Below are 26,401 nucleotides of genomic sequence, written 5' to 3'. Positions count from 1 at the left end.
GAGCATTGATGTTGTATCTTTGTTTGCACCAATGGGACTTTATAATTTACTATTGATTTATTGATTGATTTATCACGTACAACAGGACACATTTTTATTAATTTACTTGTTGTTGCCTATTATAGTATAAGTTGTGTAATTACATATTAGGTCCCTTTCACACGGGGCGGATCAGTAATGATCCGCCTCCGTATGTCCGTAAGCTCAGCAGGGATCGCTCCGTATATCCCCGCTGAGCCCACGGATGACAGGACGGCCTCCGCACACTTTGCAGGGACCGCCCTGTCTTTTCTCCGCTCTCCCCTATGGGGGGAGCGGATGAACACGGACCGTATGTCCGTGTTCATCCGATCCACTCTGCAGATGGAAGAAAAAATAGGGGTTTTCTTCCGTCTGCAATATCGGATGTTTGCGGAGGCGGATGATTACGGGTGTCAGCGGATGTTCATCCGCTGACACCCGCAATCACATAAGGACCCATGTATGTCCCTTTTTCATCCGCAAACGGATGGATGAAAAAGCGGACATACGGTCCGCATGTGTGAAAGGGGCCTTACTCTATAGAGCCCCCAGTACACTTTTTAGCATTTGTACACACCTGCTTGAAACTTTTGCACAGTGTTGTATATGTATGTAGCCAGGGACTGGGCTACAGCAAAAGTAGACATTGCCTTTAATTCTTCTCTCCCTCTACTGAGATACTGATGTTATGCTGCACCATGGGAAGAGCTAAAGCCAAGCAAGCCTATAGACTTTTATGCTGGGAGTTTTACTTTGAGATGGCAGTCATATAATGGGACGAAGAGACTCCTTACACACAGATCCCAATATCCAATGTGTAGCAGGAGGAGTGGAGAGTTGCTTTTTATTAAACTACTGTGAAAGTTCTTCCTCTTGGCAACAAGGGAGCTAGAGAGGAAGAGTCTCTATTTGGATATTTGCCTGTCAGTGGGAGCTCATACCAGTGGAGATCCGAGCCTGAGAGTGGAAGTGAGGACACCTGGGGGCAGCCCAGCACTGCCCACATCACAGCACCTGCACCACTGCCCTAGGGATACTTGAGCATCCACTCACCCTTTGCTTTCCACTGCTGATCACTGAAGGCTTTTGGGAAAAAAACAAGGGGGCACCACCTTTTACAACAATAGGTCACCACAGTACCCCAGGGACTGGTGAGAGGGCTATTTGTCAATTACTGGTACTGGTAGCAGGGATTGAGCCACTGAGAGCAAGGCACCAAGTGTAATCAATTCATACCACACCCATACTGCACTCTATACCACATTTATTTCAAACCTAGACTGCACCTAAACCAACCCCATACTGCATTCAATCCTCCTCACTCTCTTTCTCAAAGGTATTTGTATCATAAGATCACGGGGAAAAAAACTAAGTTATAGTGCTAAAATCCAGTGTTTATTTAAATAAATAGGCAAACTCACTAGCAAATGCTTGAAACAGATTGCATAACATGTAAGTCAGTACACAAGATGCCTTGGGCTAGCTCCTCCCGCTATTCTTGGAGCTCAAGCTAGCTGCCCGGTTTCTTCCTGGCTCACTGCCTCGCAAGTTCCCATCTGATCTCCATTAGGCCATATGGATATTAGTTATCTGTTCCTTTAGATCAGGGATACTCAAACTACGGCCCTCCAGCTGTTGCGGAACTACACATCCCATGAGGTATTGTAAAACTGTGACATTCACAGACATGACTAGGCATGATGGGAATGGTAGTTCCTGAACAACTGGAGGGCCATAGTTTGAAGACCCATGCTTTAGATGGACTGAAACTTTTTCTATATATTTTTCTCTATGTTTGCTATATATTTATGTGTTTTTACTTGAATGTATGTGTATTTTTTCACAGTCCTATCCTATTTATACACCATGATATATACGATAACACAATGAACTATATCCAGTGGTAATGTGTGGTAAAATAACAATAAAGTCTTTCCCTTTTTCAGTGCAATGATGAGTTGAACCATGGTTTCTCCCGTGAAACACTCTGTTTCAGGCATTCCCACACTCACCAGAAGTATATGACTCTTTTCTTTCAGAGAAAAAATGTTCAAATGCTTGGTGGACTCTTATGCTAAAACAGAGATTCATACATTTCTGGTGAGTGTGGGAACATCTGTGGGGGATCATGGAGTGTTTCACAGGAGTAACCACAGTTCAATTCATTATTGTACTTTATCAGTGGACTTGTTCAGCATTGAACATGAACTGCAAAAAATATTATTATTTGATCATATGACGTCATATGATGTCCTTGGGTTGAAGTGGTTATATCAAGATGAAGCTTGCACCTGCAGGCTGCAGGCATCATCACGGTATTAAAAGTTTCAGTCAGCAATTCCCTCTTTACCAGAAGTGATTCAAGTGGCTGAACTGCCGCCGCCACCTTGGCAGAGCCCAAAAGCGTTGCGACTGGCAGCGATGACGGTACTACACAGAGAGGCACTACACAGTTGTTCCACCTTCACCTTCTGTGACCCTGGAAACCAGAAGTGACAAGGATTTTGTCACTTCTGGTTCAGCCTTTTGTTTTACCTGGCTGTAACCGGCCAGGAAAGCAGCCGATCAGACCGATCTGTGTTTAATTAGCTGCTTTGGAGCCTAGAGGAGAGTTTTCCCCATAAAGAGGAAGTAAAGTATATTTAACTCTAATTAATGTGTATACACTCAAAGTTAAGAAATCATAATTGTGGTGTTTTTAGCAAACAAGGTTATAACTGAGTATCTCTTTTCTGACAGCTAGTGATAAAAAAACAGAACAAATAAAAACTTCAATACATTTATTTTTCAAATTTTTTTTTTTTGTGTAAAAATATGTGACTGAAACACAGTAAAAGAAAATACAGTGGTTTGTCCTCTTATTTTTTGGCCGGCTCTTCAGGCTTCTTAGCAATCTCAGCGCTGCTTTGGAAAGTTACTGGAATAGTGATCTCTGCAGACTGGATTGCTGGCTTGGGGAGTGGTGCCTCTACTGTCAGAAGACCATCCGGAGAAAGAGATGAAGCCACACTTGCAATATCAACACCTGGGGGAAGACTGAAAAAAAAAAAAAAAAATCATGATTAATATTAATAAATGGTATGTTTAACCAGTTAAGCCCCGGACCAATATGCAGCCTAAAGACCCAAGGTGTTTTTACAGTTCGGGACTGCGTCGCTTTAACAGACAATTGCGCGGTCGTGCGACGTGGCTCCCAAACAAAATTGGCGTCCTTTTCCCCCCACAAATAGAGCTTTCTTTTGGTGGTATTTGATCACATCTGCGGTTTTTAGTTTTTGCGCTATAAACAAAAATAGAGCGACAATTTTGAAAAAAATGCAATATTTTTTACTTTTTGCTGTAATAAATATCCCCCAAAAACATATATAAAAACATTTTTTTTCCTCAGTTTAGGCCGATACGTATTCTTCTACCTATTTTTAGTAAAAAAAATCGCAATAAGCGTTTATCGATTGGTTTGCGCAAAATTTATAGCGTTTACAAAATAGGGGATAGTTTTATTGCATTTTTATTAATTTTTTTTTTTTTTACTACTAATGGCGGCGATCAGCAATTTTTTTCGTGACTGCGACATTATGGCGGACACTTTGGACAATTTTGACACATTTTTGGGACCATTGTCATTTTCACAGCAAAAAATGCATTTAAATTGCATTCTTTATTGTGAAAATGACAGTTGCAGTTTGGGAGTTAACCACAGGTGGCGCTGTAGGAGTTAGGGTGCACCTAGTATGTGTTTACAACTGTAGGGGGGTGTGGCTGTAGGAATGACGTCATCGATCGTGTCTTCCCTATAAAGGGAATGACGCGATCGATGCGCCGACACAGTGAAGCACGGGGAAGCCGTGTTTACACACGGCTCTCCCCGTTCTTCAGCTCCGGGGAGCGATCGCGACGGAGCGGCTATAAACAAATAGCCGCGCCGTGGTCCCGGATCGCTCCCCGAGCGGACCCGACCTCCGCATGTAGCGGGGGGGTCCCGATCGGACCCCCCACCTGCTAATAGGCGAGGACGTACATGTACGCCCATGTGCCTGTACGTGCCATATTGTGGACGTATATGTACATGCGGGGGTCGGGAACTGGTTAAACAATAAAACACCTCATTTTATTCACATATACAGTAATTATATATGATCCATGGAGCTATCTCAATGCATAATGCACACAGCAAACACAATGAAATTCAGAATTGAAATATAGAAAGGCAACTAAATCTGGGCCGACAATGGCAGTATAGAATGTAGTTAAATGGCTTCTTCACTGCACCTCACTATATCTTCCATAGACAGATATAGATTTTCCCTTTTATTACATTAAGAAAATCCACCATTCACTACACCTTTGCAACTTTATATAAATGATAAAGTTAAATAGTCAAGTTAAAGGCATGAAAAACTGTAATAGACCAATATGCTTTTGCCCTATACAAAAAAGCAACCTTTCACAGGGTGGTTGCACCTTTAGGCGTAATGTAATGCATCCTGTGCATTAAAGCGGGGGTTCACCCGAATTTTTTTTTTTATCATTAGATTGAGGCTAATTGTGGGAAGCACAATCGGGTGTTTTTTTTTAAAATCAATGCAGTACATACCATTTTAGAGATAGATGTTCTCCGTGGCTTCCGGGTATGACCTTCGGGACTGGGCGTTCCTATTTGATTGACAGCCTTCTGACCGTCGCATACAGCGTGTCACGAGTTGCTGAAATGAAGCCCAACGTCGGTGCGGCTCTATACGGCGCCTGCGCACCGACGTTTGGCTACTTTCGGCAACTGGTGACGTGCTGTATGCGACGGTCGGAAGGCTGTCAATCAAATAGGAACGCCCAGTCCCGCGGGCCATACCCGGAAGCCGCGGAGAACATCTATCTCTAAAATGGTATGTACTGCATTGATTTAAATAAAAAAACCCGATTGTGCTTCTCACAATTAGTCTCAATCTAATGTTAAAAAAATGTTTTTGGGTGAACCCCCGCTTTAAGGTGAAAAAACTTCTGCACAGGGTCCCGGCTCTTGACATATCTCTGCATCAACACAACAATGTTTGATGCAGAGTTCTCTCCCACTGTGCTATTGTATTCTCACAGGGTGACTCTTCCCACCCCGTCAGAATACACTGATCAGCACTTGCAGCCAATGCTTGTTTTCCAGCAAGACCATTCAACAGAAGTAGGCCAACTTTTAGTACATGTTTGCCGGGCTTAGTCTACTTATCATTTGAGACACTATTGTTTTTTCTTTGCTCTTGTTTGCCTTTTCTAATGCTCTCTATAATCAAAACAGAAGACATTTTTTTTACCATTGTATACCATATGGCTTTTTATGTTCTCCCTTCATATCTGCTTTTAATTGAAAAAAATAATACGTATATATAAAATAGATCAACAATATGTTCCTCTAGTTATGAGGTTAATAAAAATTCCAGTGAAGTATTACAACAATATTGACTCTTAGGCCTCATGCACACTGGACATTATAAAAATGCCAGTAGTGTTAGCTGTAGAAAGCTGTAGCTGTAGAATGAGTTTTGCAGTAGCGTTTTTTAGCTGTAGCATTTTTTCCCTTTTTTTTAGCAAAACTATACTCCCACAAAATCCTATGGGCTCAAAAATGCTGATAGATGCCAAATAGACAAATTTTTCAGCATTTTTAATCTGGATAAAAAATGCTGGTAATCGCTTTTTGTAGCAACGTTTTAGGAGCGTTTAAGAGAATTTATGAGCATTAGCGTTTTATTAGCCAGAAAACACCCCTGCCAAAAAAACGCTGATAACAGCCTATGTGTAAATGGACACAGAGGATAACATGCTGAGGAGTTTACTGGCTGCAGAAAAAAAACACTTGAAGCCAAAAACTGCATCTGTAAAAAGTCCAGTGTGCATGAGGCCTTATGCCGCGTACACACGACCGTTTTTAATGTCAGGGAAAAACAAAGTTTTTCTCAACGTGATTTTTGACATGATCGTGAAAAAAAATGCTTGAGCAAAGCGCAGTGACGTACAACACGTACAACGGCACTATAAAGGGGAAGTTCCATTTGGATGGCGCCAACCTTTGGGAGGCTTTTGCTAATTTCGTGTTAGTAAAAGTTTGTTGAGAGACGATTCAGTCTTTGTGCTTTTCAGTCTGTTACAGCGCGACAAATGTGCTATCTCCATTACAAACGCTAGTTTTACCAGAACGAGTGCTTCCATCTCATAACTTGCTTCTGAGCATGCACGTTTTTTTCCCGTCGTTAAAGCCTACACACAACCGTTTTTCACAAAAATTAGAGCATGTTCTAAATTTTGAATGCCCATTTTTCACGACGAGAAAAGTGCTCTGGAGCCTACACACGATCGTTTTTAATGACCAATTAAAAAAATTGCATTTTTCTCGTCATGAAAAATGGTCGTGTGTACGCGGCATAAGACCTAGACTTTTACCCAAATAGAAAAACGTTCTGTAGAGGTTTATACTCAGTTAGAAAAAGGGACACAATATGGCCTGGGTCAGTTCCTTGTGGTCTTTGACAAGTCTTTTGTCAATGGGACCAAATACCATTTTGGTAGTTTACAACCAAAATATGTTAGATGCGCCTTGGTTTGAAGCAGCTAAGGGCACATGTCTATTTAGAGTGCTGATCTTTTTCAGGATTAAAACACATCTGTTGTTCATTCTTTATTGACTCTCTAGGCAACAAGTGTTAGCTGATCTAGTAACATGCAGAAAACAACAATATACTATACAAGTGCATATATTATCACATTTCATGACCAGAAGGAAATAAATATGTTACAACTGACATAGAACTGTCCTGTAACTTATCATTTATCTTGTTGAGATATGTGAACCTGTAGCAATAGACATCTAAATATGTACAGTATATTTTAAGCCTCATGTACAGTTTGAGACATCACAGTAAATAGAAAAAGTGACAATTTTTATGATCGTTCACTACAGCAGCTCCATTCTTTAAGAGAAAATATTTAGTATGGACTCACGTATATTTTCTTGTAAAGCATCTTGAGATAAATCCATGTTCATCTTGTTTCTCTTCATGTTTTCCTGTAAGAAAAGTGTTAAAGTAGTTCATGAATAATCAGCATCCCTTATAGTGAATAGCCTTTGCCTAAATGGGCTCACATGCTTCTCGGCATTAATGTCCATCAGTTATGTTAATGGTGCACATTTTCAACTAAATGCTCTAAGAGCAAGCCAAGCTAGTTCTCATCATGATAGGTCTAGTAATGCAATGTTTAAGTGAAGAGAAAAAACCCTAGGGGCATCTTGAAAATGTGCAATATTAAATGTTATTTATGACTACTTTGAAGGCACCGTTTAGAAATGCTGTCACATACAGTATCTTCGTTATTTTTACAAAAAACACCTACATTAGGATGGTCTGTCTAGCGCTTAAATAATTTGGGTTATTTTTTGTGTGATTCATAGATTTTATTATTTATTATAACCTTGTGGTGTGAAGCATACATGCCATGCACCTGAGTTCTCTTTCCTTATAAATTTGTATTCTTTATTTAAGGTTTTTTACAAAGTTTTTGTTTAACAATGCCGATGCTGGGTACCAGTATAATTCCACATAATATAAATATACAGAGAAGTTACAAGTAAAATGCTAACTTGATAAATGTACAAATATTTATCAATCCATACAGGAAAATCCTAAAACAGGGTGAAACAGTGGTACAGGGTAGTGATATGGACTTATACGTAGAAATAACTGAGCAGTAAGTCTTAATTTTTTGCTTTGTTGGGGAAGGAGGAATATGGGTGGAGTAAAGATTTATAGAAGTGGTTGGGTAAGTGGAGCATGGGGCAGAGGACTAAAGGTGGTATCTTGGAAAACAGCTAAATGCTAATGCGATATATGTACAAAGATTTATCAGTCTGTACAGTATGAAGCTTAACCACATTCATATACCAGGGTGAAACTGGGGTATAGGGTAGAGATATAGGTTTAATTTACTAAAGGTAAATAGATTGTTTACTTAGCAAGGGAAGGTACACTTTGCAAGGAAAATTGCGCTAGAGCTTAGTGAATGTGGTAATTTACCCATTCACGTGCAAGAAAAAAAAATGCCTTTTAGCTTGCACTTGATTGGATGATGGAAGTCAGCAGAGCTTAATCTCATTTACTAGGCTCTGGGGAATATTCTCTTTGAAAGTACAACTTACCTTGCAAAGTGAACAGCATGTTTGCCTTAAGCAAATCAACCCAATGGTTTTATATATATATATATATATATATATATATATATATATATATATATATATATATATATATATATATATATATATATTTTAAAGCCCATGGCGTGTGAAACACACTCAAAAACTTTACCCGGTACCCAAAAAAGAGGTGACACAAAAACGTGCAACAGGTGTACACAAGCCCTCTAAAAGCAGATGGCCTTGCCTTGATCCCGGGGAGTTAGGCTCCAGACAGGGACTGGGGTACTTTACACTTGGTCCATCTGGCCAAAACCAGACGAACCCCTTTCTCCGGAGGGTCTGCTGGATCCCCAATGGGAGACCCCATGAGAGAGGGCGAACCAAGCCAGAAGGTCATGTCCAACCTCTCCTAAGGCTTTCAGGGCAGGCCCGAGGACCTACACCCTACCAGTCACACGTGCAAAATCTGTGTACAAACATAAGAATACAAAAAGTGACAAACAGAGGTTTTAAATAAAAGAAAGTGGGGGAGAAGGAAGTGTTGAGGAGAGTGAAAAGTGGTCATTGTGTAAAAAAATTAACCCCATGGTCTTATATATACAAATAGCAGAACTGAGCAGAAAATATTCGGTTTTTGTATGTTTCGATGGGAAAGAAGGAGGATTTATAGATCAATGGAAGGAGTTGGTTACAGAGAGCATAGTCTGAGGGCAAAAGGCTGTATCATTGTACACTGGGGGGGGGGGGGAATTATTTATGAAAGGCAAATCCACTTTGCACTTTAAGTGCACTGCAAGTACACTTGAAAGTGCACTTGAAAGTGCAATCGCTGTAGATCGCTGTAGATCTGAGGGGTAGATCTGAAATGAGGGGAAGCTCTGCTGATTTTATAATCCAATCATGTGCAAGCTAAAATGCCATTTTTTATTTTCCTTGCATGTCCCCCTCAGATCTACAGTGACTGCACTTTCAAGTGCACTTGTAGAGTAAAGTGGATTAGCCTTTCATAAATAACCCCCTTTGTTTCTCAATTACATCCTGGGCCCTTTATGACAGGGTTCCTGGAGCGTGTGTGAGGTAATCTGAGGTCTGGGTTAACTGTAACCAATGGAACCACATTTTAGTGAAACTCTACTCATTAGGCCCCGTACACACGACCGAGTTTCTCGGCAGAATTCAGCCAGAAACTCGGTCGGAGCTGAATTCTGGCGAGAAACCCGGGCGGGTGTACACTTTCGGCCGAGGAAGCCGACGAGGACCTCGGCGAGGAAATAGAGAACATGTTCTCTATTTCCTCGTTGTTCAATGGGAAATTTCGGCTCGCCGAGATCCTTGGCGGCTTCACAAGGAACTGGACGGGCAAAACGATGTGTTTTGCCCGTCGAGTTCCTCGGACATGTGTACGGGGCCTGACTCTACAGATACAATTTTTTGAAAAAAACTCTTTAATGGCTAACATATGGACTTTGTATTGGATTTATGTGCACATTTTCTGTTGATGTTTGCTTCATGCATTGGCAATGTAAATACATCACATTCAGAAGCATTCTGATTATGTATAATGTGAAGTGACCTTTCACACTGTGTTGTGGATATAGACTAGCAAAAGTAATATGATTCACACTGATATGCATTCTTTATTTGTCCAAGTGTAATGTTTGTATTGGCATCCACTTACATTTTCGCAAGCAGACATAAATCCCCGTGTGAGCGACTTAAGGCTGGTCTCCTAGGTAGGATTACACCTTATTAAACCTTATGGGATTCAAGCGCTGTTAAAAGATCTGTACCGGTTTTGTATAGCTCGCTTTATCACTTCATTAGGTCAAAAATGAAGCATGGACTGTAGTTTGATAGTATACAGTGTATGTTTATAGTAAATGTCTTGGGGCATGTTTTTTAAAGCAGAAAGTGATTATTCACCACTGGGATTCTGTTGTATAATTCACTGTAAAAAATGTTGCCATTTAATAAACCGATGTACAATGTCACAAATCTAGATTTTTCTGACAGGAAACACAGGTCTTTGTAACATTCACCTTATTTATAATATAGAAAATGTTTTATTCGCTGCTCTTGATTATTTTATTTTTTTTTACACATTTGCATATTGGTTCTAAAAATTATGTATCATTGATTTATATTGTGCTAGATCCCTGTACACACTGAAAGTGCCATCCAAATGATAGGCTAATGTCAACACCCACTGCAGATTTGAATTAGAGCCCATTCACACAGGAACGACTTTGGATCCGACTTCAAGTCGCCCCTAGTCGCCTCAAGTTGCGCTGCATTAGAAAATCAATGTAAGTGAATGGAGTCATCTTAATGCACACTACTGCAGTCGCTCCGACTTCAAAAAAGGTTCCTGTACTACTTCACTCCGACTTCTAGGCGACTTGTAGGCAACTTGTACCCATTGGTTTCAATGGAAGTCGCCTCAGAAGTCTGATCACTGTCTTAACAGAAGCAACAATACAGGAAGATAACATACATTTCTCAGTCAAACCCCTCCCTCCCACAGAGCTGATTGTTGTTTGATTGGCCACTGGAAAGCCTCCTGTCCTGGAGGCAACTTGAAGTTGCCTTGTAAGTTGCATCATGTCGCGCTGTGATTCATACTCAAGTTGTGTCCAGGTTGCCTCCCAAAGTCGTGCTGGAAGTCGTGTTGCCCCTGTGTGAATGGAGTCTTACACATAGAGCCAATTTAAAAGACATCTGTTCTAACATTGAACCTAAATGGTATTGTGAATAAAAATAAGGGAGTAATGAAAGCTGCTGGTTCAGCAGAGTGGACCCCATTATTTGCTATGCCGTGCAAATATTTGCTTCACTGATGTAATAGTGCACTACTAAAACGTGATCAAGTTCATTAGGATGCAAGATTCCCATGGGCCAGTGGCGGCTGGTGCTCAAAATGTTTTGGGGGATGCCCATCATTGTGCCCATCAATTGCCACCACTGTACCATCAAATGCAGCCACTGTGCCATCAAATGCAGCCACTGTGCTCATCAATTGCCGCCACTGTGACCATCAATTGCCGCCACTGTGTCATCAAACGCAGCCACTGTGCCATCAAACAAAGCCACTGTGCCCCATGAAAGGCAGCTACTGTGCCATATAAATTTCTGCCAGTGTGCCCCTTTAAATGCTCCCACTGTGCCCCATGAAACGCAGCGACTGTGCCATATCAAATTCTGCCAGTGTGCCCCATCAAATGCTCCCACTATGTCCCATGAAATTCAGCTACTGTGCCATATCAAATGCTGCCAGTGTGCCCCATGAAATGCAGCTACTGTGCCATATCAAATGCTGCCAGTGTGGCAAGCGGTGTCCTCTGTGTCCTCGATCCTACTCAATGTCTTTTCTCTTCCCATCCTCTGCTATAATTGGACACAAAGCTGAGTGACCTGCGAGCACCCAGCATGGCACTCGCAGGTCACTTTTTTTAACTCCTCTTAGAGCCTATGGCTCTAATCAGGTGCTTAAAAAAAACCCTGCTGCTATAATTCAGGCTCCCGAAAAGGGGCTGGGCGCCTGACTAGTGGGTGGCAGCGCGACCATAGATAGCTTCAAGCAAAAAACAATTATATCCCATTTTTTTTAACCGTTGAGACTATTGTTGTGCAACTTAATATCTGGGACCAGTGGATTGTCTGCCTGAACTATGATTCTTTGCATCAGAACAGAAATGTGAACAATCTCTCTCAGCATTGACCATGTGACTAGACCTCAGGATATGTGAATTACTACTTGACAAGGATCATTTGCACTTAATGTTACAAAAATATTCTGTACATAAATTGTCTGGTCTGTGTTACCCATAGGAATTTTTCCAACAGTTTTTCAGTAACAATTGTATAGAAAGTCTATGGAAAACTGCAATTTGTTGATCTGGTAAGTTTTAAATCCCCTTTTAGATACTTGATACATGAGGCTTATTTGATATCACTTCCATGTAAGATATTGTTATACATGCACACCAATTTTTTCCTGTATTGTTCTGCATTCTGTTTTACAACATATACAATTAGGTCTTTTTTTGTATCAGAATGTGCTGATACTATGTACCAGGATGATACTATGTATAGTCCTGTATTGCATGGTTCTACTCAGTAGGAGCTACACTATGTGGTTGATTTACTAAAACTGGAGATTGCAAAATCTGGTGCAGCTCTGTATAGAAACCAATCAGGTTCCATTTTTTTTTTTTTGTCAAAGCTTAATTGAACAATCTGAAGTTAGAAGCTGATTGACTACCATGCACAGCTAGAGGAGATTTTGCACTTTCCCGTTTCAGTAAATCTATCCCAGTTTATCGGTTGCCGAGTATGCATACAACACCTTGCCAGTAGGTTGCAATAGAGAGCAGGTCTCCTGTGCTAAGCTGATAGTATTGTTTGGTCCCTAGACAAGATAATTGTGCTGTAACATAAATAAATTAAGTGACCAACTAAACATAGTGGCCCATATTCTCTCTAAAAATCCGCGGGCTGCGCTTAAGGCACTTACACTCCGCTGTCCCAACTTACAGGAGCAAGTGTTGTATTCCCCAAACACTTGCTCCATAAGTTAGGACGGCGGAGTGTAAATGCCCCGGCGTAGCCTGGCGGATCTCCAAGGGGGCGGCTTGTATTCAAATTAAGCGCGCCCCCGATTCTAATGAACTGCGCATGCGCCGGGCTTCAAAAAGCCCAGTGCGCATGCTCCAGTTCTCGGCGGAAAACGTCAATGACGCCGACGTGTGCGTCATTGACGTAAAGTCGTATTCAAGAACGACTTAGTAAAACGACGTACCCGACGAAAAAACACGACGCGGACCCGACGCCATCCGTAACATGGCCTACGTGGGACTTGCGGAAATTTACTCCTCATATAGCAGGAGTAAGTTTCCGCTTACGCAAACGACGTTAGCGACGGTTACGCGACGCAAACTCGTTCGGGAATCGGCGTAGAAGGATCATTTGCATACGCAAATGAGTCCTTCACGTAAATGCCATCTAGCGGCGGCCGGCGTCATTACATTTAAGATCCGCCAGTGTAAGTGACTTACAGATGGCGGATCTTAAGTGTATCTATGCGAAAATTATTCTAAGAATCAGTCGCATAGATACACGGGCCAAAAAAGGGAGTTACGATGGAGTATCCTGAGATACTCCATCGTAACTTCTATGAGAATATGGCCCAATCTTCCTATCTTTAGTATTAGGCCTCGTACACACGACCGAGTTTCTCGGCAAAAACCAGCAAGAAACTTGCTGGGATTTTTTTTTTTGCAGAGGAAACCGGTCGTGTGTACATTTTTCGACGAGGAAACTGTCGAGGATCCCGTCGAGCCAAAAAGAGAGCATGTCTTCTTTTTCCTCGACGGGAATGGAGAAACTTTTCTTTGTCGAGATCCTCGACAGCCTAACAAAGAACTCAACAAGGAAAACTATGTGTTTCGCCCGTCGAGTTCCTCGGTCGTGTGTACGAGGCTTCACAGGTAATGTGCAGTTTTTAGAGGATGCCTGATCCCAGCTATAAATCATCACTGGCTGCTGTGTGAGTGACTCTGCAGTCTACAATGTATGAGAAGTCACCTGGTACAAGGGTGGAAGGAGGTGGAGATGCTTAATATGTTTTCTAAAAGAGGGGTGGCCCAGGAGAGTTGTACCTATTCTCTGACAAAAAATAAATAAAAAGCATTGTATACAGCAGAATACAATTTACAAATATTTACCCCTAAATGCTAGAATTCAATTAATATAAAAACGTAGTGACAATATCAGTGTTCCTGTGCTCCTGGTCAAAATTGACAGGAAGAATGAAAGCAACAGCTGTGGTCTTATTCTACAGATTAGCAAAGGCAAATGTCAGTTTCAGGCCAACATCCAATAATACTAATGGCAGCAAGTTGTTGCAAAGAGAAGCTCTCTACTCCCCATTATACACATTGCCTCAAAATGAACTGCACCATCCTGCACTGTAGACTAAAAGCCAACTAAAAAGTAGAATTAATATTTAATGTGCTGAGACAGTGTTATCCATTACAGAAATCACTGGGGCTGCAGTTTATATTTCCCTTTTCCTCATCCTAGATAAAACATGCAAGAAAGCTATGCACAGAGCAAATTACTGGGCCATTAGGTGACAGTTTAATTAGGTCAGACATCATATGTGTCAGGGAGCAGGTTCTTACTTTAGTAACATTAGACATATAACCCAGGAAACTGTCCATAATCTAGGTTATAAAGACAAAAAAAAATGTCAACAACATTTTTACTCCCGATAAATAACAATTGTAAAAGTTTGATTACCTTTAGACCCATTGTTTGATCATTAAAAAAGTCTAGTCTTGCTTTCATTCGCATATTAGGTGCAGCTAGTTGGGGTAGTAATTTTATTACCATGTGAGCGATAATGTGAGTCTTTTTTTCAGTACAACTCATAATTTTTTATATACAACTGTTCTTTAAATTCACTATTCAAAACGTGATTAAAATATGGGTAAGACTAAATAACACCTGGGCTAAACCTACAAATTAAATTCAGGCTTACTGAGCACATATACAATGTGACATACACATTGGAATGATGGAGAAAAGAAAGTGCAAACGTGGAGTTGTTTTTGTCAGTAGTACCCAATGCAGTTTCACCTTTCATTATATTCAAGAGATGAGACATGACTTAAACAAATCAGCATTACCTCATATCCCTCCACTAAAAACAATTGTCAGCGAAGATCCAATTAGATTGGCTTTCCAACTAGCTGCAGAGTTCTCTTGCTTGTAATTTGTGCTATTTATTAGACCCAAATCAAGTTCTGTCTTCCTTATTGGTTTACGACTGGCTGTGTCATTGGAACTGTTTACTATCAGGTTGACTCAATTGGTCACGAAAGCTGAATACTGTTCCTAAACATAGCTGCTGTTCAATTTGTCATGTATTAGTACTGTAGTATTAGTCAGAAGTAACATTAAGTCCATTGAGCATGCCACTTTATCAGCAACAGGAACTTGCAACATAGAGCCCTTTTGTGAAGCAGTGCTGGCTCAGTAACTAACATAGGGGCAAGACACACTTTGCCTAACTGATCTGCACTAACAGTTCTTCACATTGATATTGCCTAACACTAATTGCCTGTGTGTGGATTAGTGAGGCTGCAGCCCTGTTTTTTATTTTTGCACTAATACCATACCCAAGATATAAGCAGTATTCCTAAATGCTAGTAGCGCCTTCTAGCCATTAACAAATGAAATGTGGCTTTGATGAATGATGATGATGGTTTATGAGAGTGAAAGAAAGCAGCACAGTGCATGGTGGTTGACAATATCTGATGGCATTACACTGCAGCACTGAAAAGTATGAGTTTTCAAAAATTGAAAGCAAATACTTTTGATGTGAAATTGTGATGGAGTGTGGATTGAGTGACCTCAAAGGATCCGGCACCTCATCCCTTGTATTGGTAGAGTAGATTTAAGTTTGGGATTACGACGGTGCCCAAATACACTTATGCCGCTTACATACGATCGGAAATTCCGACAAGAAAACCATGAATTTTTTTCCGACGGAATGTTGGCTCAAACTTGTGTTGCATACACACGGTCACACAAACGTGGTCGGAAATTCCGACCATCAAGAACGCGGTGACGTACTACACTACGACGAGCCAAAAAAAACTAAGTTCAATGATTCCGAGCATGCGTAGTATTTTTGCGTGTCAAAATTGCATACAGATGATTCGATTTTCCAACAAGAACTTTTCCCGTTTGAAAATTTGAGAAACAGCTCTCAAATTTTGGTTGTTGGATTTTCCGATGGGACCTACACACGGTCGGAATTTCTGAGCAAAAGCTCACATCAAACTTTTCTTGTCGGAAATTCTGATTGTGTGTACGCGGCATTAGGATACAATTTTATTTAAAAAAAATTACATTTTTTTTTTATAAAATTTGTATTTTTTAAGTAAAATTGTATTTTAAGTGTATTTGGGAACCATCATAATCCCGAACTCTAACTCCCTTATATCTACCTTTGATGTGAATCCTAACAGATTATATTGTGTAAACATGCAGCATTTTGTTTAAATGTTGGTGCTCGTAAAACATGTATCTATAGTTTAATTTTTACTCTAAATCCCTAGCCTTAACATTACAATAATTACTAATGATCAAACAATAACTCTATAACACTGACATTCATTTTTGGAGTTAAAAACTTTGGTCAACTTATCCATTCAGTTCATTTACTGTCAATTACTCAACAGTAAATTCTCACTGACTGCAGTATGTTATTTATTAAGTTGAAATTCATAAACATCATGAGGTATAAATACTATATGATCGTCCAGCAGCTATTAAAATATTTGTTGAAAATCATATATATTTTTGTGACTAATACTTTTTTGGCAAAGAACCAATAAACAAATATACCCACAAACAGCCAATAATGTGCAGTGAACTTAAAGCTTTGTTTTAAATTGTCACATAATATGTTTGTCCTTATAGGCAAATTGGTTTACAGTAAGTTTTGATTTTACGGATAAATGAACAAACAGGGAAAAGAACCCGCTCCAGGTGTCTGGGTCACAAAATATCTTCTCCTCCTCAAAATGATGGTGCTGGCTCCGTATGCAAAGTAGCATATAGAAACAAATTCAATCTGGATGGCCGCACTCCAACAACGATTTCTTTATTGGTTAAAAACCATACAGAAAAAGATGCAATAAACAGCTGACATGTTTCACACCATAACTACTGGTGCTTACTCAGAGCTATAGTAAGCACCAGTAGTTATGGTGTGAAACATGTCAGATGTTGATTGTATCTTTTTCTATATGGTTTTTAACCAATAAAGAAATCATTGTTGGAGTGCGGCCATCCGGATTGAAGTATTTTCTATAAGTTTTTATTTTAGGTAAAAGGACTAGCCATAGATGTGTCTTTGAGAACAATTGTTTAAAAAGACAACTGCTTGTCATTTGTAGAACTAGGATCTGCTGCTGCAATGGTGAACACACAATTAGAGAGTGGACCTATAGTTCAAATCTAGAGTTTGGCTAAAACGGATTCATACGTATATTTTAGTATGGTGAAGCAATTAGTAAAAAGGGCATATATCATTCTAGATTAATCACAGCAGAGCACTTCCTTACCTTATCTTCCTTAGACACCCTTCATTTCTCTAGCCTTACAGGACTTTTGACATCAAAGGGGTATTATTCCACCCCCCTTCTATTTCTGATTGATGGATTACAATGACTATGTTATTTTTGGGCTAGATCCGTGAATAGTAATAGCAGCCTGACTTTGACCCCCCCCTTATATGGTGGCTGTCTTGCAGCTACATAATACTGTGGATGACAAAGTAGGGCAAGGCAAAAGAACAGCTGTAGAACGCCTATGTTATACAGGGAGTGCAGAATTATTAGGCAAATGAGTATTTTGACCACATCATCCTCTTTATGCATGTTGTCTTACTCCAAGCTGTATAGGCTCGAAAGCCTACTACCAATTAAGCATATTAGGTGATGTGCATCTCTGTAATGAGAAGGGGTGTGGTCTAATGACATCAACTCCCTATATCAGGTGTGCATAATTATTAGTCAACTTCCTTTCCTTTGGCAAAATGGGTCAAAAGAAGGACTTGACAGGCTCAGAAAAGTCAAAAATAGTGAGATATCTTGCAGAGGGATGCAGCACTCTTAAAATTGCAAAGCTTCTGAAGCGTGATCATCGAACAATCAAGCGTTTCATTCAAAATAGTCAACAGGGTCGCAAGAAGCGTGTGGAAAAACCAAGGCGCAAAATAACTGCCCATGAACTGAGAAAAGTCAAGCGTGCAGCTGCCAAGATGCCACTTGCCACCAGTTTGGCCATATTTCAGAGCTGCAACATCACTGGAGTGCCCAAAAGCACAAGGTGTGCAATACTCAGAGACATGGACAAGGTAAGAAAGGCTGAAAGACGACCACCACTGAACAAGACACACAAGCTGAAACATCAAGACTGGGCCAAGAAATATCTCAAGACTGATTTTTCTAAGGTTTTATGGACTGCTGAAATGAGAGTGAGTCTTGATGGGCCAGATGGATGGGCCCGTGGCTGGATTGGTAAAGGGCAGAGAGCTCCAGTCCAACTCAGACGCCAGCAAGGTGGAGGTGGAGTACTGGTTTGGGCTGGTATCATCAAAGATGAGCTTTGGGGCCTTTTCGGGTTGAGGATGGAGTCAAGCTCAACTCCCAGTCCTACTGCCAGTTTCTGGAAGACACCTTCTTCAAGCAGTGGTACAGGAAGAAGTCTGCATCCTTCAAGAAAAACATGATTTTCATGCAGGACAATGCTCCATCACACGCGCCCAAGTACTCCACAGCGTGGCTGGCAAGAAAGGGTATAAAAGAAGAAAAACTAATGACATGGCCTCCTTGTTCACCTGATCTGAACCCCATTGAGAACCTGTGGTCCATCATCAAATGTGAGATTTACAAGGAGGGAAAACAGTACACCTCTCTGAACAGTGTCTGGGAGGCTGTGGTTGCTGCTGCACGCAATGTTGATGGTGAACAGATCAAAACACTGACAGAATCCATGGATGGCAGGCTTTTGAGTGTCCTTGCAAAGAAAGGTGGCTATATTGGTCACTGATTTGTTTTTGTTTTGTTTTTGAATGTCAGAAATGTATATTTGTGAATGTTGAGATGTTATATTGGTTTCTCTGGTAAAAATAAATAATTGAAATGGGTATATATTTTTTTTTTGTTAAGTTGCCTAATAATTATGCACAGTAATAGTCACCTGCACACACAGATATCCCCCTAAAATAGCTAAAACTAAAAACAAACTAAAAACTACTTCCAAAAATATTCAGCTTTGATATTAGTGAGTTTTTTGGGTTCATTGAGAACATGGTTGTTGTTCAATAATAAAATTAATCCTCAAAAATACAACTTGCCTAATAATTCTGCACTCCCTGTATAGCATTCACAATTGACCTGTCCCATGCTGTTTGATGGATAACATTGCCTGAGTTTGCATTCACTTCAATACCTTCCTCATGGAAAATAATTAGTTAGGCCACAAGGGAACTTACCAAAAAAAAAAATCTCCTTAACCTCCCTTTCTTTCAGAAAAAAGGTGCTGAAAGCGGTACCATTATTTGCAAGGAAATTTGGCATTTTATACTGTAGGCCTGTAATTCTTAGGAATAACTCACTTAAATCTGACCAAACAAGATTCTAATAGGCATCCCGGGTATGACATTTTTTTAAAAACAAAATTATAAATTATAATATAATAAATAATTATAACAAATAATAATATAATTATAATAAAAATTATTCAATAATGTAATCAAATCAAAATCACTGAAATTTGCTCAGTTGCAGAATTGTCGCTGTCATTATTTTTTTTTTTTATGACGAATTTTCCCACAAATCGCGATCGCACAATTCTGCAAGTGATTAGAATTTATTATCGCTGTTTTCTAGCTGCTCTAAAAACATTTTTGACATAAAGGGACACTTTTGGACAATCTACAGTTTGCAGGCAGAAAGAACCGTTTTTATTATAGAAAAGTACATGTAGGGCACTGGGCAGACCACTAGGGACAAGGAGGGTGTGTATTTTTTACATACAGTACTGTAATGTATAAGATTACAGTATACTGTATGTAATGTGCTTGTTTACGTTTTTGAATTTAGCGCCGTTCTCCGCTCCCGTGCGTCGTAACGTCGCAGGGAACGGAGATCGGCGGCACAGGAGGACGCTGTGTGAATCGAGCGAGCACCCGCTCGCTCACACAGCGCGGTGGCATCGCTGGATCCAGGGACAAGGTAAGTAAACAGTGCCTGTGGATCCAGCGAGGCGAGCCCGAGTCTGACTCGGGGTTACCGCTCGCAGCATGAAAATCTAACCCCGAGTCAGACTCGGGAATACCGCCAGGCAGGTTAAAGCGGTAGTTCCCCCTCCAAATTTTTTTTACCCTTAGTCTGATGCTCATTTTGTCTAGGGGAATCGGCTAGTTGTTTTAAAATCGACGCTGTACTTACCATTGTAGAGAGCGATCTTCTCCGCCGCTTCCGGGTATGGGTCTTCGGGATTGGGCGTTCCTTTCTGATTGACAGGCTTCCGACGGTCGCATCCATCCCTTCACGAGTAGCCGAAAGAAGCCGAACGTCGGCGCGGCTCTATACGGCGCCTGCGCACCGACGTTCGGCTACTTTCGGAAAATCGTGACGCGATGGATGCGACCGTCGGAAGCCTGCCGGAAGACTGTCAATCAAGAAGGAACGGCCATCCCCGAAGACCAAACCCGGAAGCGGCGGAGAAGATCACTCTCTACAACGGTAAGTACAGCGTTGATTTTAAAACAACTAGCCGAATCCCCTAGACAAAATGAGCATCAGACTAAGGGTAACATTTTTTTGGAGGGGGAATTACCACTTTAAGCGATAACTAACACTTCTTGATACTGGAAGCACTCCTATGGGTACCTTTACATTTCTCCATGCTTGCTAAGCATCACACTGGGCCATCTGATCTGGGTGGGATCTAGCCTTGAGATGACTCTCTCTAATAATCCCTGTTTAATTAATGAACCAATATAGCTCAAATTACAATAAAAATTTAAGAATGCCTAAATTGCATTTTATTAAAAATAAAATCTTGTGCACGTTTATGTGTATGCAGTTTATTAAAAGTGTCAGAAATTGACCTTGAAATCTCAAGGTTAATTATTTAGGATAGGATTCAACTAACATGTGTTTGCGCTCGTTTTCCTAAGCTATAATATTATGCCAAGCTGTAAGTTGCACACCTGCTTATCTTTTCCCTGATCAAAGAAAATAGATTGAGCCCTGGTTCACACTGGGTATGATTTGGAACGATTTGAGATGCGATTTGACATGTCAAATCGCATCTCAAATCGGCGGCAATTGTCGGCAATGGCACTGTCCTAATCAGTGCGACGCCGCATCTGCGGTTTCAAAAAGTAGTTCCTGTACTACTTTTTGCGATTTCGGGTGCGATTTACATTAAATTGCGGCCGAAACCGCGGCAAAATCGCAGCCGCGAAATCGCGGTAAAATCGCGCATTTTACCGCGATTTTGAATTCGCAGCAGTGTGAACCTAGGCTTAAAAATCTTTAAATAGTATCATGTTGTAAAGTGTTGTGTGTTGCTCACCCCAGCACTTATATATACAGTATATAGCTATTTTACTGATTAAGGCGTGGGATCACACAATAGCGACTGCTGCCAGCTCATTTAAGAACAATACAGAGTGGTTGTTTTTTTAACAAGAAAAAGATCATTACAGAGTTAATTGGCAGCACAGGCGTATTAATAATAGTCCTCACTTTCAAAGTGAATTTACACTTAACTTAGTGAATGAGGTGAAAAGTCACATTGCAAAAGATATTCAAAAATATTTTAAAAACCACATTTTTGCTTGCACATAATTGGATGATTGAAGTCAGCACAAGTTCACCTCATTCACTAAGCTGTGTGACAGTTCAATTTGCCAAGAAAACAATCACTTAGTTTAGTGAATGAGGTGAACTTGTGCTGATCACCATCAAAAAATATGCAAGCAAAAATCTTTTTTTTAATATATTTTCCTTGCACATTATTGGGTATTCTTTTCCAGTTTATTTTCACTTTGTTTTACCCAATTCGCTAAGATGAGTGAAAACTCACTTGCTCTACTGCTTAAATAATCAACTTTTCTGTATTATTATTTGTTGAAATCAATAATCATGTAAAGTTTATAAGTAAATTTACAGCTATGACATATCATAACTAAATTATAGAAGCGTGTATTTTGAACTTTTTGGTTGTTAGTGCTGAGATCTGTATAGCATGACAATAATGATAGTCAAGCATAAGATCAACTGCTTTTTTACAGTCTAGCACTGGTTGCTTTGAACGTGCAACCAGGGATTTCTTTACACACACAACGTTTTTGAATTTAGGGATATATGGGTATAATAATACATTTCCTAACATTATGCATTTTAACAGTGTTTACGTAATTTCATGAGAGCAAATTGAGTACATATAAAAAAAATATATATTATTAAATATTTCATGAAATTGCTATTATTCTGTAACTCTATGTAGTGACAGATTCCACTGAAACGTATGTTGTGGCTAAATACAATGTTTTTCAGCTATAATATGGTACATAGGTGTAGCTACATTGGAATAACATGGGTAATTAGCTTGATGGGAAATACATATTAGAACGTAGTGTCTTTACTAAGAGCTTGGGGCCAGATTCATAAAAGAGATACGACGGCGTATCTCCTGATACACCGTCGTATCTCTGAGATCCGTCGGTCGTATCTATGCGCCTGATTCATAGAATCAGGTTACGCATAGATCTCCCTAAGATCCGACAGGTGTAAGTGACTTACACCGTCGGATCTTAGGCTGCAATTCTAGGCCGGCCGCTAGGTGGCGAATCCATTGCGGTCGGTGTAGAATATGCAAATGAGTCGTTACGCCGATTCACGAACGTACGCTTGCCCGTCGCATTAAATTTACGCCGTTTCCGTAAGAGATATACGGCGTAAAGATAAAGCTGCCCCCTAGGTGGTCTAGCCAATGTTAAGTATGGCCGTCGTTCCCGCGCCGAAATTTGAAATTTAACGTCGTTTGCGTAAGTCGTCCGTGAATGGCGCTGGACGCCATTTACGTTAACGTCAAAACCAATGACGTCCTTGCGACATCATTTAGCGCAATGCACGTCTGGAAATTTTAGGGACGCAGCATGCGCAGTACGTTCGGTGCGGGAACGTTACAGGCAAGTGCTTTGTGAATCAAGAACTTCCCCGTAAAACTTGCGGCGGTGTAACGTAAATATGAAACGTTACGCCGCCGCTTAGTTACGTGATTCTACCTGAATCTGGCCCTTTGTTTTTTAGCAAAACTAAAGTGATCTTGTTCTGGTAGAAAATAACCATGGCCAACAAGATGGCACATGTATAACCAGCAGTGAACAGTAATGAAAGTAATTTATTCACAAATAAAATAAGCATATAACATACCTAAGGTACAGTAAATAACATTTATCATTACATTAACTACAGTATTTACCATAACTAATCTTTTTGTACTTTGTATACTATAGATTGCGTAAAATAAATTACATAAATGCATTGATAACCACTTCAACCTACCTGTGATTTCCACTAAACCATCTCTAGTTTTGACAACCAGTTCCTCAGGAGAAAAGTGGTTGACATCTAAGCTGATCTTCCAGCAGTCGGCTGTTTGTCGGATCTCTGAAATTCCACTGCTAAGTTGCCGACTTAGTGCCCTGTTAAAATCAGGAACAGTTGCTGCAGCAGGAGAAACTACAGCTGGAGTAGTAGGAGGAACAGCATCCACGGATTGACTGGGAAAAAGACGGACATAGCCTGGCCAATTGGTGCTAGGCCATTGGTACCAATCTTCAGGAATTCTTGGCATACCAAAAGACTGATCAAACAGTCGGTTGGTACCTTGGTACCAGTCTCGGAATGGTTCCCAGCTTGGGGTGCGAAGGAAAGTGAAGGGAATTCTACGTTCTGAAGACATGGTCTAGGTCTATGGGACTGTTCAACAAGTTGTTTTTGCTCTGTCCAAGCTTCAGTCTGTCACTGACATTTGGAGGGTGCAGCTGTTTTATGGAGAGCCAGGCATTTATTTTTAGCAACTGAAAAGTGTGTGCTATTATTGGAGATTACACAAGTAGTTGTGATAGAAGGTTCTCGTTCCTCAGGCATAACAATTCACTGACAAGTCATGTATGAATATTTATGTACCATCAAGCAGATAGGAAACATTCCTTTATATGTCACTTACGTGGCTGTAACTGGAAATTACATATACACTTCGTAAGGTTATATTAGCACAGTACTTCTTAATTTAATATGTCTACAACAATGATGTTATTTCAAAATCTGTAATAACAGTTACTACCTTAATTGCTGCTTGTTTAAGATATCACAGTATCATTATAACTTTACTACGATGGAAAAAAAAAAACATTGGATAAGATTGTCTTCTTTCTTGTTTCCCCCCCCCCCCCCCCCCCCTTTTTTCTTCTCTCTTCTCTACTTATATCCTGTCTTTCTTCTTCCATTCCCTTCCTTCATCTTCTCATCTCCTCATCCTCACGCTTTCACTATCCCAGAATATTTCCTTGTACTCCTAATTTCCATGCAACTTTTCCATGCCTTTACAAACTTCCCTTTTCTATCTTCTTTACAATAATATAATTCTTCCAAATCCGTATTTATCGGCGTATACCACGCACCTTTTTCCCCTTAAAATCAGGGGAAAATCGTGGGTGCGCGATATACGCTGATACTGCTGCAGCAGTGTTTGTTTTTTTAATTAGGCGCTGAGCGTCGCAGCCTAGAGCCGAGCCGAGCCGATCCGAGTGTACTGCGCACTTGGCTACACCCGCAGCCACGCGAGAGGAGCCAAGAGAAGCCAAACAAACAGGAAATCCGGCTCCTCTCGGCTCGGCGCCTAATTCAAAAACGTACAGCGCCGCAAACCCCGGACACCTGGACGAACCCTGCGAGGAAGCCGCAGATGGACACCTGAACGGACGCCGCGAGGAAGCCACAGACGGACACCAGGACGGACGCCGCGAGGAAGGCTGGACAGACCCCGCCCACAGCCGCAAACGGACGCCGGACCAAACAAGGCCGCCGATGGACGCCGGGCAAGACACCAAAACTGTAAGTAATTCATTTTTTTTCCCAGGAATTTTCCTTCTAGATTAGGGGTGCGCGCTATATGCCGGTGCGCGCTATAAGCAGATAAATACGGTATATATAAAATCTACCCTTCCAATCCATTATTTTAATGTTGGGCTTTCCGATGGTTGCTAATGTTTTGGTATCAGGTATTTCGCTGTGTTTATTAAATGAGATATCAATGCTTTCTTATACTGTTATTGTCAGGTTAGTGCTATGAAATAAATAACTTTCTGTATTTTTAGGCATATTCATTCCAGTTATCTCCTGAATCAATTGTATCACCTCTTGCCAAAATGTCTGTATTTTTAAACATTCCCACCATATGTGCACACATATGGTCATTATCTTCTTTCTGTTCTATCATATTAGTACCTAGAGGACTAAAGTAAACTCAAAAAAATCTAAAATTGATTGGAGATAGGGACTTTTTGTAGCAGCAACAACAGTGTCTCTTCTGCCAAAAATCTTTTTCTTTACCCCAACATTTTTTTTGCAAATTCTTTATTTAAGTTATCTGGTATTCACAAAGTAATATAGTTTATGAGGACACACACACAGTGCCTCATGTGCATGTTCTTAGTCAAAAAAATATACAAATCACAGAGTACAGAACTGTCTTTACAGGAATCTCCAAACATTGCATAGACTACAAGAGACCTCCCATAGCATGAACATACAGTATAGTCAGACCAGCATTATTCTTAGGCTTACTGAATGATGCAAACACTGGGAATACAACATTTTCTCACATTTAACATGTGTGGATGGGGCAAGTACAGAAAAGGTACTGGGCTAAGGGGAGGGAGGGAGGAAGGGTAGGGGGAGGGGAAGGTAGATGAGGTGGAAATGGTGAGATATTAGAGGACATGGATAGGGAAGAAGCAAAAAAAAATCAAAAACAGCGGGTAGGGAAAAGGGAGCACACTGGAAGTCGGGTGGCAGAATGCACCGTTTTACTGGGTGCAGGATCTGAAAAAGGCCTTATTCCCCAGCAATTTTAATTCTCTGTGTACACTGACTGGTAACCCAGAAGAAGTGGCATGGGGACAGCGGTGCAGTGGGTGACTGTCTACTAACAGACTGGAGTGGACAGCACTAGAGCAGAGCACAGTTGTTATGTAAGTGAACCATAATATACAGCATACTTGTACATTATGGCAATATACCACCCAGCATACACTCTCTTTATACATACTCTTTAAGGTCATTGGGTGTTAGTGGGAGCCATGATAGCTATGTGCCCTCCTAAATGGGGAAGGATGGCGATACACAGAGCTTTTGCTCGATTTTTTCATATCTGTGACATTTAAAGACATTGCAACTCCTTGGATAGTATGTTTTTCTTCACAAAAAGGGTTATTTTTCTGAAAATTAACTAGGGATATTTTATATGAGTTTTGTGCAAACAGTGATTAGCAGAGTTGTTGTTTTTTTTATACAATATATGCAAGCAAAGGGAGATATGTGTATC

General features: G+C 40.5%; 1 protein-coding gene across 1 annotated transcript; it reads right to left on the bottom strand.

Annotated features, from left to right (window-relative positions):
• Window positions 1–2,786: 2,786 nt before the first annotated feature.
• Window positions 2,787–23,830, bottom strand: HSPB1 (heat shock protein family B (small) member 1). The gene is made up of 3 exons (XM_040336860.1): window positions 23,356–23,830; window positions 7,006–7,069; window positions 2,787–3,057 (listed from the first exon to the last, which is right to left on the bottom strand). Exons 1-3 carry the CDS (start codon window positions 23,753–23,755, stop codon window positions 2,880–2,882), a joined length of 642 nt encoding a protein of 213 aa, XP_040192794.1. The 5' UTR covers window positions 23,756–23,830; the 3' UTR covers window positions 2,787–2,879.
• Between the last annotated feature and the right edge of the window lie 2,571 nt (window positions 23,831–26,401).

Source organism: Rana temporaria, chromosome 2 (genome assembly GCF_905171775.1).
Source record: "Rana temporaria chromosome 2, aRanTem1.1, whole genome shotgun sequence".
Lineage (NCBI taxonomy): Eukaryota > Metazoa > Chordata > Amphibia > Anura > Ranidae > Rana > Rana temporaria.
Note: the sequence above shows the minus strand (reverse complement) of the source record. Positions and strands in the feature narration are given on the sequence as shown.

Coding starts and splice junctions, on each gene's coding strand:
- HSPB1 (XM_040336860.1), bottom strand. CDS start 23,755: ATGTCTTCAGAACGTAGAATTCCCTTCACTTTCCTTCGCACCCCAAGC. Junction 7,070..23,355: donor TGGTTTAGTGGAAATCACAG/GTAGGTTGAAGT, acceptor CTTTTCTTACAG/GAAAACATGAAGAGAAACAA. Junction 3,058..7,005: donor TGCTTTACAAGAAAATATAC/GTGAGTCCATAC, acceptor TTTTTTTTTCAG/TCTTCCCCCAGGTGTTGATA.